The sequence below is a fragment of the Pogona vitticeps genome, chromosome 4 (genome assembly GCF_051106095.1).
Source record: "Pogona vitticeps strain Pit_001003342236 chromosome 4, PviZW2.1, whole genome shotgun sequence".
NCBI lineage: Eukaryota > Metazoa > Chordata > Lepidosauria > Squamata > Agamidae > Pogona > Pogona vitticeps.
Genome location: NC_135786.1, coordinates 139,839,895 through 139,854,498, shown reverse-complemented (window position 1 = coordinate 139,854,498; position 14,604 = coordinate 139,839,895). Strand labels below are relative to the sequence as shown.

Below are 14,604 nucleotides of genomic sequence, written 5' to 3'. Positions count from 1 at the left end.
TACAGAAGCTCCTTTAATGAGTTGTCCTGTGTCTGGGGAAGGTTCCTCATGACCCTCAACACCAAGTGTGACTAGTGAAGCCAGACATTTATGACAGATGGAAAACCACATTTATCTGTATTTTCATTTTCCATACAAAGACAGAAATTCATGAACATTACACGGGACTTAAGAAGTCAGTGTGACAGTCAATGTGGTGCAATGGATGGAGTGCCTATCCATGACTCCAGATACCTGGGTTTAAATACCTGCTCAGCCATGGGAACACACAGAGGCATGGCTATGGTAACTCACTCTCCATTGAGCATCTCACATATGTCAGTCATGCTATTAGGTTGTTACGTCTACCATAAGTCATAAGTAACTTGCCAGTACACATAAGAAGCCAGCAATGGTCAACATCTAAGTAAAACGACTGTGTTTTCCTGAAAACAAGACAGGGTCTTATATTAATTTTTGCTCCAAAAAAAGCATTAGGGCTTATTTTCATGGGATTTTTTTTCCATGTACAACAATCTACATTTATTCAAATACAGTCATGTCATCATCTTCTGGTTGCTGCACAATGCTACACAATGGTAGAGGGTGGGGATTCACTTAACTGGGGCTTATTTTGGGGGTAGGGCTTATATTACGAGCATCCTGAAAAATCATAATAGGGCTTATTTTCAGGTTAGCTCTTATTTTCAGGAAAACAGGGTAGCTAACATACTAGTACAATAGACAACAGATACACATATACTTAGAAACACAAAAAAGAAAATGACTGCACCTGGAAATCATGTCAAGCGATGAATTAAGGAGCATAGACAAAGTCTCACATTTTGTCCCTTCCCCTTTTCTCCGCCAGAATGGAAAAAAAACAGGATCTGAAACTTCCACTTCATTTTTCCCCCGCCTGAATGTAGCACTATATCTCCACCTTCAACTATCATTAATGATAATCCCTGTTTGTTGGAGCAAGCTTTTTTCATAATGTATAATTTGAAAGACATTTGTCTGAAACAATCTGTAGTTGAAAATCAACCACGGTCTCCCATGTTTGGACAAAACAAGGTGCAGTTAATCAAAATTGAAAGCTGAAAAGTCTTAACTCTCTTCTTGTCTTCCGACAGAAATGAGCCAAGGGTCTAGACCCTGACATAAACCAGGGAGAAGTCAAATTATCCAACTCCCTGCACAGATTAAGAGGCCACTCTCCCATGCATCAGTCTATATGGCACAATTATTAATGATCAAAGAGCCTCCACAGACACCTTACCTTGAAAGACTGCTTTATTAGACAACCCCAGGGCTGGTACAGTAGCCCCTTCAGGTAGATCAATAATTTCCTAAAAAGAAAATAATATTGCATATAAGTTCTTGGAGTTTACTCTTATCTGAAAAACTATCACAGAAATATACTTTAATAAGCCTTCTCAAGGTCTTTAGCCTGACCTTCCATGTGCTGAAGGTCCTAGATATCCTGACTAGTAGCTAATAAATACTAAACCCAAAACTCTGACTCAAAATCATGCATTTCAACTTTCAACATCCTGAATCCCCCAGAAGTACCCCACTGTTTTTACTCCCCCATTAGATGCATTCCAGAGTTCCATATTATCTGTGTTTCCAGTAAACAGAAAAGGAACTAAAGCAGCTTGTTTTGTGTGCTGGAGATGACATTCTTAGTCCACAGTAGCTCCAATTAATCTCGGGTTGGAAAAATCCCTGCCCCAAACCTCAGGAACTTAAAGCAGTGGACCAATGTGGTCATCTGTTCAATCTACAATGAGGGCTTCATATCTAGAAGACAGAAAGGCAGTGATTGTTCTTCTTCATGAACATCCACTTACCTCAGAGTATAGTTTCTCCAGAGATACACCAGAAATGTTGCTGAAGTTTTCCATGAAATTCCTAGGTGCAGTAAATACTCGAAGCACTTTCTCATCTGCTCCAGACACAAACTTAAATCGCCCAATCATTGCTAGACACTGCATGTCATATCCATGGACTTGGGGCCTTGCCACTTCATGCCAAGATACCTAGTGAAGTCATCATGTGTATTTATATATGTACCAATTTATACCAGGGAAGCATGCAAGAACTAAGAACTTTCAGCCTCCTCAATCTAATGCCATTTCTAGGCAGGGGGAAAATGCTGATAATGCAGATTTATTTCATTCTCCACAAAGAACATTCTCATCTTTACTCAGTCCTTACTGAAGATGTCAAGGGTCTTCTCACACTTATGAACAACGAAGACAGACAGACAGAATTTCCAGGCAGGGTGCAAGGAAGCCCATCTCCCCATTCCCATGTTGTGTCCAACTCTATCCCACACCACGTTAGTTCTAGATTTCTCTTCAATGTTTCTTAATTCCTCACAGGAAATAGTACAGGAAAACGCTGCATTATGACAAAATTTAAAAGAAGCTTATAAACAAGTACATATTCTTTTGAACTTCTTCCAATACAAGAATTAGAAACACATACAATTCAGAAATATTGTGTTGTGGCAATACTACAATAAAAAGCTACAAAAAAGTGAAAATGGTTTTGAGAAATTAGAGACAACTCATAGTTGAAGTTTCTTTCTTTCTTTTCAGTATCCTTAAACATGATTCATCAAACTTGCAAAAACCGAACTACTAAAACACACCTCCGCTTTGTTCTCCCTCTTCCATGGAGCAAAGATTCTTGTTGTTTGGTCAGAACCAACAGAGATTATAAATTCTCCCTCTGGATCCCACTTCACATCTTGCACACTGTTGAAATGTCCCGAAATCATCACAGCCGGAGCCCATTCTCTCTGTTAAATAAAGAGCATGGTTACTATAGGCTTTGCCTAAGCAAAATATATCTTTTACTGTAGGTCTGAAGATCTCCACATTGAGAAGCCATACACACAAATGAAAAGGGAAAGAACAAAATGATGGTTGGCCAGATGCAGGCGGTTCTGCTAATCAAAGCTGATGGTCCAATGATGGATGGGCACAGAGAGATCAGACATGTGTATCCACTGCTTACAAGAACATGTTTGGAGGGGAAAACACCTTGTTTTGTATACCTTTTGAAATATTTATGAAAAAAGCAATATCATCCTTTTATACAGTCTTTCCCTATTCTTCTTCTGGGTATGCCATTTAGGCACAAAAGGATTGTTTGGAGTTGAAGCTATAGTTCAGGTTAGAGCAGGTGCTTTGCAAACAAGAATTCTTGGTTTCAGTCCTGACAGCCATAACTGAAAAGATCTCATGTTGCAGCTTTGAGAAACACCTCTGCCTGACACCTTGGAAAGATACTGCTGTGTTAGACCAGGATAAAGACCAGAGATAGTTCATCCCAAATTTCAGGGGGAGGTTCCCCGTTGTCCCAATCAGAAACCACCATCAATAAAGAAAAATTTGCAATTATATTTATTAATCGCTCATATCATGCAGAATATACATCGTCACCATGCCAGCATCTTTCTCCTTGCTTACAAGTAATTATAGCACACATTAAAGAAGCTGCTCAAAATGAATATCCAATGCGCTTGTCAAATGAGCAGAAGGCCCTCGCTTCCTAGACAAAGACATGCATCACATTTTCCTGCCCAACAGTAAACAGAAATTATCTTGCCTTGTTTGCTGGAGTCTGTTTCCAAAGATGCAGGGCTCCATGGAATGCATGAGCAAGAATCATCGAGCCATCAGGGCTGAAGTGGCAGTCAAAAAATCCAAGGGTATTTCCACCTACTTCTCCTATTCGGACCTTTTTTGGGGGTGGGGTGGGGAATGATACAAATCGCATGAACCGACAGCCAGCCTTCTTCCTACTAATTAATGGCTCATCCCACACTCCCAAAAATCTAGTATCATGAAATTACAAAATTAAGAAACAACTGATTCAGATTCATTTTAAGACACATGCTGAAAGGACTTAGAAATGTCATATAAAAAAGTAACCAGGAATTATTTAAAGCATGGCATTTCTTGTCAGGGGATGAAAGGAAATCAAATGTCTGCATATACAACAGTGACATATCTAAAAAATTTTAAACTGTTCTGTGGATTTATTTGCCAGGTTCATAGGCAGCTTGCAATACAAACAGAACAAGAAGTATCTCTGCACACAGTGAAGAACAAACTTACATAATTCCCTAAAAGGGATCAATGCAGGTGGAAAAGTGTCTTCCTGAAAAATATGGGGTGCACATCAGCAGCCAAAGTAGCAATCTACTTTCTTACTTTCCCTACCAACTTTAAACTGTGCTGTAGCCATGGGCAGCCCAAAGAAGGGTTTCTTGTAAGCAGGGTTGGTGAACCCACTCTGAACCACAGCCACTATCTTTCTAGTCATGATCAACATCAGTGCTTATGCCACTCAAACCCTCAGTTAATGCCTGAAAGGGAAGATAAGGGCAAATCTCTCTAGAAGAGGAGGCACTATGCATTCAGGTAGTAGGCTCCTTATTCACAAACTATGTTTTGAAGGAAGATGCTCCTACTTCCAAGGTGCAGCCATTAGCTGAGCTGGATTTTTAAAGAGATTACACAAGTGTATGAAATGCTATCAATATCTCTAAACTGTAATAGCTAGGGATGTGCTTTTGGGACTTTTAAAAACTACAAATCCCATCATTCTTTGTTCTGGGAGCCCTACTTGTATGACCCAGACCTTATAGATTGTGCTCACCTAGAAAGAAGCCCCAGCTTCTACTTCTTTAATGCAGCTAGATGTGGTTCACTTTGGTTTGTTTCCAGTGCATGTGATCACTGAGAATGGACCAAAATCGAGCCTTGCAGCTGTCAAAGCTGCCAAGGCATCTTCCGCTGTCAATTTCCAGTACAATCAAAAGACTTAATAAATGAAACACTTCAGTATATCGGCAAATTGAACACTTCTGCTCTTCTGCAGAGGAGCAGGGGCAAAATTACTATTGTTATTTTTGACTCTGCTAGACCATTGCAGATGTGCTGAATCACTCAGATTATTTTTTAATTATTTGCCTTCGTGCAAAGTGTGAATCAAAACCACAGCTGCAGGCAGTTACTCAATTGCAGAGGCAAACAATAATAATTTCACTTCCCCTGCCCCTCCACAGACGAGCAAGGGAAGTGTTAAATTTGCCAACATACTGAAGTGGCTTATTTATTAAGTCACTTCATTATACTGGAAATTGAGAGTGGAGTGAGCAGGACTAAACAGGGTGATTTGTGGTCTGTATGACATTTGGATGGGAGAATTACACCAAATGGCATATCGCTCCTGCCTCTTCCATTTCAACCTCAGTAGATCCTATTTAGAGTGCACCAACCTACTCCAAAAAGGACAGTGTAGTAGCAGTCTAAATTGCAAAATAAATAACATCAGAATTCTAATCTTCATCACTCTTGGGAAACCAAGAGGAAAATTTATAGAAAGTTCTTAAGAGATTTAATTTAAATCTAGGGCAGGCAGGATGAGTAGTAGAGAATGCGCCTTCTTCACTGCACAGCCTCTTTGTCCTTGATTTTTTGCCCATTCGCTGAATCTTTTAGCTACCATTGTTAAGCACCAGCTGTTTGTTGTTTTAAATCATACAGAATGTTTCTCTTTTTCATTGCACATGGAAGAGCCTTCTGCAACTAAAATATATTCTGTCTGAATTCTTTTAAATTAGAATTTCACTTCAGAGTCTCTCGAATAAACTTCTCAAACTAAAGAGAGGAGGGAAGGAAAAAAAGGACAGTATAAAAGATATCTCTACCTGCTCCAACCACACCCCGGATTCATCATCTGGAGCCCACAGGATTACAGTTTTGTCCATTGAAGCAGACAGCAACTTCATTGGCTGTTCCATCCTGCCATCTACAGTACAAGGGGGAAAAATTATCCTTGCATAAGATGTCATCATGCTTTTTTGAAATCAAGTATTAGCCATGCAAAGAAAGGAAAATGGCTTGCAGGACAGCTCTACAAAGCCACAAAATAGAATAAACTAGACTGGGCTACAGAGCTGGAAAAAAAAATCCAGCTGCAGATCGACAGTGTTCTAAACAGGATGTACAAACAAAAATATGTGTGCTGATGGGTATTCTTTTGGTCGCATATTTCCAATCCCCCCAGCTCAGAATCAATCATAAGAAAGGAAAAGAAAAACACTTTCACCCCCAAGTTGCAAGGAGAGGTGGATTCAGACTCTGGTCATAGTACTGTCACTGTTTTCTATTTAAAAAGATGATGGGAACCAGAAACACATTTAAATCTCCCTAAATGCGGTTTCAGACGTAGCATTATCAATTGGTTAAGCAAATGAGGGCCTGGCTACAGGTTCCTGTGCCCTCCTCTTCCTCCTGAAGTGCAAGGCTTAAGTCTCTATAACACACAGCACGGATATTAACTGAGGTTAGATTCCACCTGGGTAGAGCAACTGGCTCTTTTGCTTCCACAGGGCCCCTAAAAACAGTGCTGCCCCTCCAGAATGATCCAGCTGCCTACTTGCACTGAATGGGTCCATTGGAGAACACCGGAAAGGGCTAACGAGATGCAGTTGAACTGCTGCCCCATATTGAGCAGACTGGAAATACAGCTCACAATGTTATTGTGTACAGCAGCACCATATTGACAGGATTACCTGACACATAAAAGGATAGAACAAGAATATGGAGCAGAAATCCCTTAACAAATTCCTGATTATCCACCCTTGAACATGTAGCAATGGACACTGCATGCTGCTCCACACCATGGCTTGGCCAGAAGCAAAGAGAAAATCCATAATGTGAAGTAGGTCACACATATTCATAGAGAAAGCGAAGCTTTTGAGCAGCCGTTTCTAGCACCAATCCTTATGTTCTTTGCCCTGTCTGGGTGCACCCCCCAAATGATGGTTCTTCTTACCTTTGAAAAATGAAGGCTGCCAATGAACAGCACAGACCCAGTTTTCATGTCCAGCTAAGACAGAATCCAGTGTTACAGCAAAAGATATTTCTGAACCTTCCACAAAGCAAAGGAACAGAATTAGAACCGTCAAGGTTATTTTGATAAAGAAATAAAACACAGTTGAGAGTCATTGGATAGACCATTGTATTGGTTAGTTACACTGGGAAAAACTGAAATGACATTAACTGCAACAGTGAATGACTACTCATTAACAAGTTGAAGCTTGTCCTCCCATTGTGTACCTGTCGCATGAGTTATTGAGCATCAGGAGATGAAAGCAGCAAAAAGCCAATGCCATGTGTGCCACTGTATTTACACCATTGCAACTATCCAACAGGATTCTGACCATCGTGTATGAAATAACTACACATGTAATGGGATCATTCTACCAAGCAGTCATAAATGGCAAAGCCAAAAGATAATCCTATTACAGTACATTCCTTGAAATCAATCAGACATAAGTAAAAACATAAACTGGATGTATGCCTGCATACCACCCTTTCTGGCATTAAGTGCATTTTTAATGGAAAGGGCAATATAGTTATGCCAATAATTATCAAGAAGTGCTCAACTAGTGCATCAGCAATGCTATCTTGCTGAAAATTCTATATTCCCACATCCTGGATTTACTGAGAGCCTACTGCAATTTGTTTCAAAAAAAAAAAAAAAAGGCAATATGATGGTGCAGGATCCCTTATTCGGGTTTCAGGCATGTTTACCTCCCACATACCCGCAAAATTTTGTCTTGGAAGATATCTGTGTAAAGAAACCAGTTTTTTTCTTTCACTATACTGAGATTTCCCCTTCATGGATTGCTGCTTTGTCATGGCGAAGGGGCTTGAATAATTCAGGGACGCTATGGGTTATGCCATGCAGGGACACCCAAGACGGACAGGTCATAGTGGAGAGTTCTGACTAAACACGATCCACCTGGAGCAGGAATTGGCAAGCCACTCCAGTACCTTTGCCAAGAAAACTCCATGGACAGAAACAAAAGATATGACACTGGAAGATGAACCCCTCAGGTCGGAAAGCATCCAACGTGCTACTGAGGAAGAGTGGAGGAGAACTATAATTAGCTCCAGAGCTAATGAAGTGGTTGGGCCAAAGCCGAAAGGATGCTCAGCTGCGGACGCGCCTGGAAGTGAAAGGAAAGTACGATGCTGCAAAGAAAAATACTGCATAGGAACTTAGAACGTAAGTTCTATGAAGCTTGGTAAGCTGGATGTGGTCAAACAGGAGATGGCAAGAATACACATTGACATCCTGGGCATCAGTAAACTAAAATGGACGGGAATAGGCAAATTCAATTCAGATGATTATCATATCTACTACTGTGGGCAAGAATCCCATAGAAGACATTGAGTAACCCTCATAGAGTAGGGAAAGAGTGGGGAAAGCTGTACTGGGGTGCAATTTCAAAAATGATAGAATGATTTCAATACGAATCCAAGGCAGACCTTTCAAAAGCACATTACAGTGGTGCCCCGCATGATGACAATAATCCGTTCCAGGAAAATCGCTGTTAAGCGAAATCGTCATCATGCGAAAAACAATTCCCCATTGGAATGCACTGAAACCCATTTAATGTGTTCCAATGGGGAAATTAACTCGTCGTCCAGTGAAGATCGCCCATAGGGGAAGCCATTTTCCGAGGGCCGATCAGCTATTAAAATGGCTGCCTTGCGAAGCATAGGTCTGGAAAACACACGGCAGCCATTTTGCGGAGCCGGAAAAATCATCGTTTTGCGAACAAACAGTTCACGAAGCAAGGACCTAATCATCGTCTAACAAAAATTCCCCATAGGAAACATCATTTTGCTATCGCTATAGCGATCGCAAAAAAGTCATCGTCATGCAATTTCGTCGTTCTGCGGGGTCGTCATCATACGGGGCACCACTGTAATCCAAGTCTATGGATCAACCACCCATGCTGAAGAGGATGAAATTGACCAATTCTATGAAGACTTACAACACCTTCTAGAACTGGCACCAAAGAAAGATGTTCTTCTCATTCTAGGGGACTGGAATGCTAAAGTAGGGAGTCAAGATATAAAAGGAACAACAGGGACGTTTGGCCTTGGAGTTCAAAACGAAGCACGGCAAAAGCTAATAGAGTTTTGTCAAGAGAACAAACTGGTCATCACAAACACTCTTTTCCAACAACACAAGAGGTGACTCTACACATGGACATCATTGAAGGTGCAGAGGAACTAGAGACAAAATTGCTAACATGCACTGGATTATGGAGAAAGCCAGAAAGTTCCAGAAAAACATCTACTTCTGCTTCATTCACTATGCAAAAAGCCTTTGACTGTGTAGACCACAACAAACTATGGCAAGTTCTTAAAGAAATGGGAGTGCCTGACCACCTTATCTATCTCCTGAGAAACCTATATGTGGGACAGGAAGCAACAGTTAGAACTGGATATGGAACAACTGATTGGTTCAAAATAGGGAAAGGAGTACGACAAGGCTGTACATTGTCTCCCTGCTTATTTAACTTATATGCAGAATACATCATGCGAAAGGCTGGACTGGAGGAATCCTAGGTTGGAATTAATACTGCTGGAAGAAATATCAATAACCTCAGATATACAGATGATACCACTCTGGTGGCAGAAAGTGAGGAGGAATTAAAGAACCTTGTAATGAGGGTGAAAGAGGAGAGCGGTCTGAAGCTCAACATAAAAAAAAGTAAGATCATGGCCACTGGTCCCATCACCTCCTGGCAAATAGAAGGGGAAGATATGGAGTCAGTGACAGATTTTACTTTCTTGGGCTTCATGATCACTGCAGATGGTGACAGCAGCCAAGAAATTAAAATACACCTGCTTCTTGGGAGGAAAGTGATGACAAACCTAGACAGCATCTTAAAAAGAAGAGACATCACCTTGCCGACAAAGGTCCACATAGTCAAAGCGATGGTTTTTCCTGTAGTGATGTATGGAAGTGAGAGCTGGACCATAAAGAATTGATGCTTTTGAATTGTGGTCCTGGAGGAGACTCTTGAGAGTCCCCTGGACTGCAAGGAGATCAAACGTATCAATTCTGAAAGAAATCAACCCTGAGTGCTCACTGGAAGGACAGATCCTGAAGCTGAGACTCCAATACTTTGGCTATCTCATGAGAAGAGAAGACTCCCTGGAAAAGCCCCTGATGTTGGGGAAATGTGAAGGCAAGAGGAGAAGGGGACGACAGATGATGAGATGTTTGGAAAGTGTCTTCGAAGCTACCAACATGAAATTCACCAAACTCTGGGAGGCAGTGGAAGAGGGGGGCCTGGCGTGCTCTGGTCCATGGGGTCACGAAGAGTCGGACACGACTTAATGACTAAATAACAAGAACATACTGAGATTAGTGCAACATTTTCTCTGTCTTACTATCAGAAAGGGTATATAATAAAAACAAAAATTAAAGCTGTGTCCTAGAATATATGGAGGTGGGGAGCCATTTGTGAGTTTAGATTCAATAAAGACATTTCGAAAAGGATAGCCTATCTCAGTTCAGTTATTAATATAGCAGCAGAAAATCAGATCTGCTAGTTTTTTTGAACATGAAGCAAAAGCATGTGAAGATTTAGAACCTCTATTTCCTTTTTAATTTATGGAACAGACACAAAGAGAGATACAGAAACAGTATGCCATACTTGGGAGATCTGAGGCAATTACTGCTAATAAATTAGTCTTACCACTCCTATGTTTCACAGTGAAAATGTTCTCCTTCAGTTTAATTATGTCCTCATCTTGGTCTTCCATAAGTGATGAAGTTACATGTATCTTCCAGATCCTTATCAGACAATCTTGAGCACAGCTTGCTAAGAAGAGAGCTCCATCTTTAAAAAAAATGAAATGAATTATTCAGAAAAGCAAGTTTTTTAAAGCTGAAAACTCCTTGTTCTGAACTAAAATCAGTATTTACCATGAGCTAGTCACTAAGCAATACTGAAACAAGCACCTTGCTGTAGTGCAATCACTCAAAGCATTTTCCTTTTTGCTGACCACTTCATTTTCTCTGAATGTTAAATTGTTCAAAACATTGTAAACATCCTTTGGAAGCTCATTCTCCTCTTCCTTAATAAGCCATGTTCCACAGACAAGAAAATGGAATCAATCCACTAAGAACATGAGTGAAAAATCACATAGGACATGAAGAAATGCACTCAAGTGGTATCATAATGAAAAATATTTTCTCTTAAGAAGTGTTCTAAGAAGTGTAGAACTCTAATTCTCAAGTTCTCCTTTCCCACTTCTCTCTTTTACCATCTAAAATTCCATGCCTGCTAATATGCAAGATTACAACTATCTCAGACATTTGGTTTTTAATCCTAACCTGGTTCTGTCTGTGACATTCAGTAATGAAATTGAGCAAAAGCACTTTAAATACTTGCCATAAACTGCCCATTCAACTCCTCTTATCCAGTCTTCATGGCCATGGAGTACCAAACTTTTCTGAAACTGAAACAAATAACCACCCACATTAGGTGGCATAAACTTTGTCATGTTGCACATTCAGCCTTGAAGCTGGGCATTCTTCTAGGTTCAGCTTTCATGCCAGAGATTCCAGTAGTTTCAAGGGAATCGTGTCTTTTACTAGCTTTGAGTTGTTGACAGCTTTGGCATAAATTATCCCTGCCCTGGTAACTCCTAGGGACCTGGTGGCACTGCAGGTTAAACCGCAGAAGCCTCTGTGCTGCAAGGTCAGAAGACCAGCTGTCGTAAGATCAAATCCACACAACAGAGTGAGCTCCCGTCACTTGTCCCAGCTCCTGCCAACCTAGCAGTTTGAAAGCATGTAAAAATATGAGTAGATAAATAGGTACCACCTCAGTAGGAAGGTAACGGTGTTCCATGTTTAGTCGCGCTGGCCACGTGACCACGGAAACTGTCTATGGACAAAAACGCTGGTTCTACGGCTTGGAGACGGGGATGAGCACTGAGCCCTAGAGTCGGACACGACTGGACTAAATGTCAAGGGCAACCCTAACCTTTACCTGGTAACTCCTGGTTAGATTACTAGAACATGTTTGATTTAGAAGCTTCAGGTGGTACAGAGAGCAGCTGTCCAAATCCCAACTACTGCAGCTGGTTTGGATCCTATTGAGAACATGTTTGTAAGAGCTCGGTTGCCAATCCAATCCAACATATTTGCATTAGCTTTTAAGCTGCTTGGGACTCCCAATTTTTTTTTAAAAAAAAGTATTTCTCCCATACTATCAATCTCTGTGTCATGGAAGATACTCCCACTAGCTGATTGAATTCAGTTAGACCTACACTAACGCCCAAATAGGACACACCATTTGTAAGATTCCAAAACATAAGCAACATTACCTGACCAGCCTCCTGGATGTACAAGTGAATTTTGCAGTCATCTCCACCACAAGACAAAATTGGTACTAAAACGACAATTTATTTAAATTATAAAAATATAATCACAGGGCATCTGCAACTTCAACAAAAGTTTTCATGTCACTGTCATTTAATTTTATTATTTATACCCTGTCTTTCTCCCAAAGAGAACTCAATCCAGTTTACCATACTGAACCAGAGATTACTAGAAACTGAAAAAGCAAGAAATTATTACAATATTGAAAGCAAATACAGCAGTATACAATCCCTTTGTTTTTTTTAAAAAAAAAACCTCATGGGCATCTGGCTATTAAAGAAAGGACTGTTTGAAAAGAAAGGATTTTGTCTGCTGGCAGAGGAACTACAAAGAAGATGACTTTCTATAGGAAGGAGTTTCACAGCTTTGGAACAGCAACAGAGGAAGCCCTCTGCCAAGTCTCCACCAAAGGCACCTGAGAGGGAGGTGGGACTGAGAGAAAGGATTCCCCTGATTAACATAAAACCAAGGCAGACTCATACAGAGGGAGGTAGTCTTTCAAACAGCTTCGACCCAAGTCATCTAGGGCTTTATAGACCAAAACCAGCATTTTGAATTGGGCCCCAAAATAGACCAGCGACCAGCGGAGCCATTGTATTAGCTCTGTGTAATGAGTCCCAGTTAACAAACTTTTGGAACCACTGAGGTCTCAAAACACTTTCCAAAGGCAGCCCTACACAGAGTGAGTTACAGCAATTCAAACAGGATATAGCTAAGTCATGTCACCATGGCCAACACAGACAGTGGTTCTTAACCTTTGTTACTCAGATGTTTTTGAACTGCAACTCCCAGAAATCCCAGCCAGCACAGTTGGTGGTGAAGGTTTCTGGGAGTTGCAGTTCAAAACTTCTGAGTAACCCAAGGTTAAGAACCAGTGAACTCAGACATCTCAAGGAATAGGTGCAGGTGGCACACTACTTTTAATCTGCAAATGAGCTCCTGGACCTTGCTAGAACCTGGGCATCCAAGCTCAAAGACTCATTTAGGAGCACACCCAAGCTGCAAGTGCATATTTTCACAGGGAATGGAACTCCATCCAGCACAAGCTCAAACCTTATTCCCTGGTTTGCCTTTCAACTGACCAGGAGCACCTCTGTCTTGTCTGGATTAAGCTTCAGCTCATTCACTTTCAACCAGTTCATAACTGACTCTACACACTGATGCAGAGCTGAGACAGCTTCCTTGGGTTTAGATGGAAAGGGGAAATAGAATTGGGTGTCATCTGTGTACTGATGACCCTGGACCCACAAACCCCAGACAACCGCTTCCAGTGGTTTCATGGACATGTTAATAGCATGGAGACAAAACAGAAACGTGAGGGACAGACATCACAGGCCAATGGCATGGGTATCGAATGGAAGTCCTCCTCTACCACTTTTTGAGTTCTCCATTCCACAAAGGACCAGAGGCCCTGTAAAACAGTGCCTCCAATCCCATCTCCGAGAAATGGCCCACAAGGGTACCATGATTAATGGTATCGAAAGCTACTGAGAGATCCAGCAGAACCAACAGGGACAAATTCCCTCTGTTCAATTCTAAGCATGGCCTAAGCAGTTTGATTTCTTGGCTGCAGTCTCCATTTAGATTGATAATTGAACCAAAGTATACAAAATCTCTAACTATTTCAGTTTCTCTTCGCCAATGATGCAGCCATTGTTGCCCACTCTGCTGAAGATCTCCAACAACACATGAATCATTTTAGCAAGGCCTGCCAAGACTTTGGACTAACAATCAGCCTGGAGAAAACACAAGTCATGGACCAGGGTGTGGACTCACCTCCCTCTATTACTATCTCCATGCAAGAATTGGAGGTTGTTCATGATTTTGTGTACCTTGGCTCAACAATCTCTGACACTCTCTCCCTAGATGTCGAGCTGGATAAACGCATTGGCAAAGCAGCTACCATGTTCTCTAGACTCCCAAAGAGAGTCTGGTTTTATAAAAAGCTGATGGCATACACCAAAATCCAGGTCTATGGAGCTTGTGTCCTGAGCACACTCCTGTACTGCAGCGAGTCCTGGACCCTCTGTGCATGGCAGGAGAGGAAGCTGAACACCTTCCATATGCATTGTCTCCGACGAATTTTTGGTATCACCTGGCGGGACAAAGTTCCAAATAGAGTAGTCCTAGAACGAGCTGGAATTTTTAGCATGTATACATTACTGAAACAGCACCGTCTACGTTGGCTTGGGCATGTCGTGAGAATGGCTGATGGTTGGATTCCAAAAGATCTCCTGTATTGAGAATTAGTGTAGGGAAACCACCCCAGAGGGAGACCACAGCTGCGATACAAGGACATCTGCAAGAGGGATCTGAAGGCCTTAGGAATGGACC

The 14,604-nt window shown here is 41.3% G+C and overlaps 1 protein-coding gene across 2 annotated transcripts in view; it reads right to left on the bottom strand.

Moving 5' to 3' along the window:
* ELP2 (elongator acetyltransferase complex subunit 2) overlaps window positions 1–14,604 on the bottom strand; it is a 58,707-nt gene that overhangs the window by 28,251 nt on the left and 15,852 nt on the right. For both annotated transcript variants that reach the window (XM_072998472.2, XM_072998471.2), the window contains exons 6-14: window positions 12,216–12,280; window positions 11,276–11,342; window positions 10,577–10,720; window positions 6,844–6,939; window positions 5,714–5,814; window positions 3,604–3,735; window positions 2,642–2,791; window positions 1,836–2,024; window positions 1,262–1,331 (exon numbers count right to left, since the gene is read on the bottom strand). In XM_072998472.2, the coding sequence (XP_072854573.2) occupies window positions 1,262–1,331; window positions 1,836–2,024; window positions 2,642–2,791; window positions 3,604–3,735; window positions 5,714–5,814; window positions 6,844–6,939; window positions 10,577–10,720; window positions 11,276–11,342; window positions 12,216–12,280 (1,014 nt within the window). The remainder of the gene's footprint in view (window positions 1–1,261; window positions 1,332–1,835; window positions 2,025–2,641; window positions 2,792–3,603; window positions 3,736–5,713; window positions 5,815–6,843; window positions 6,940–10,576; window positions 10,721–11,275; window positions 11,343–12,215; window positions 12,281–14,604) is intronic.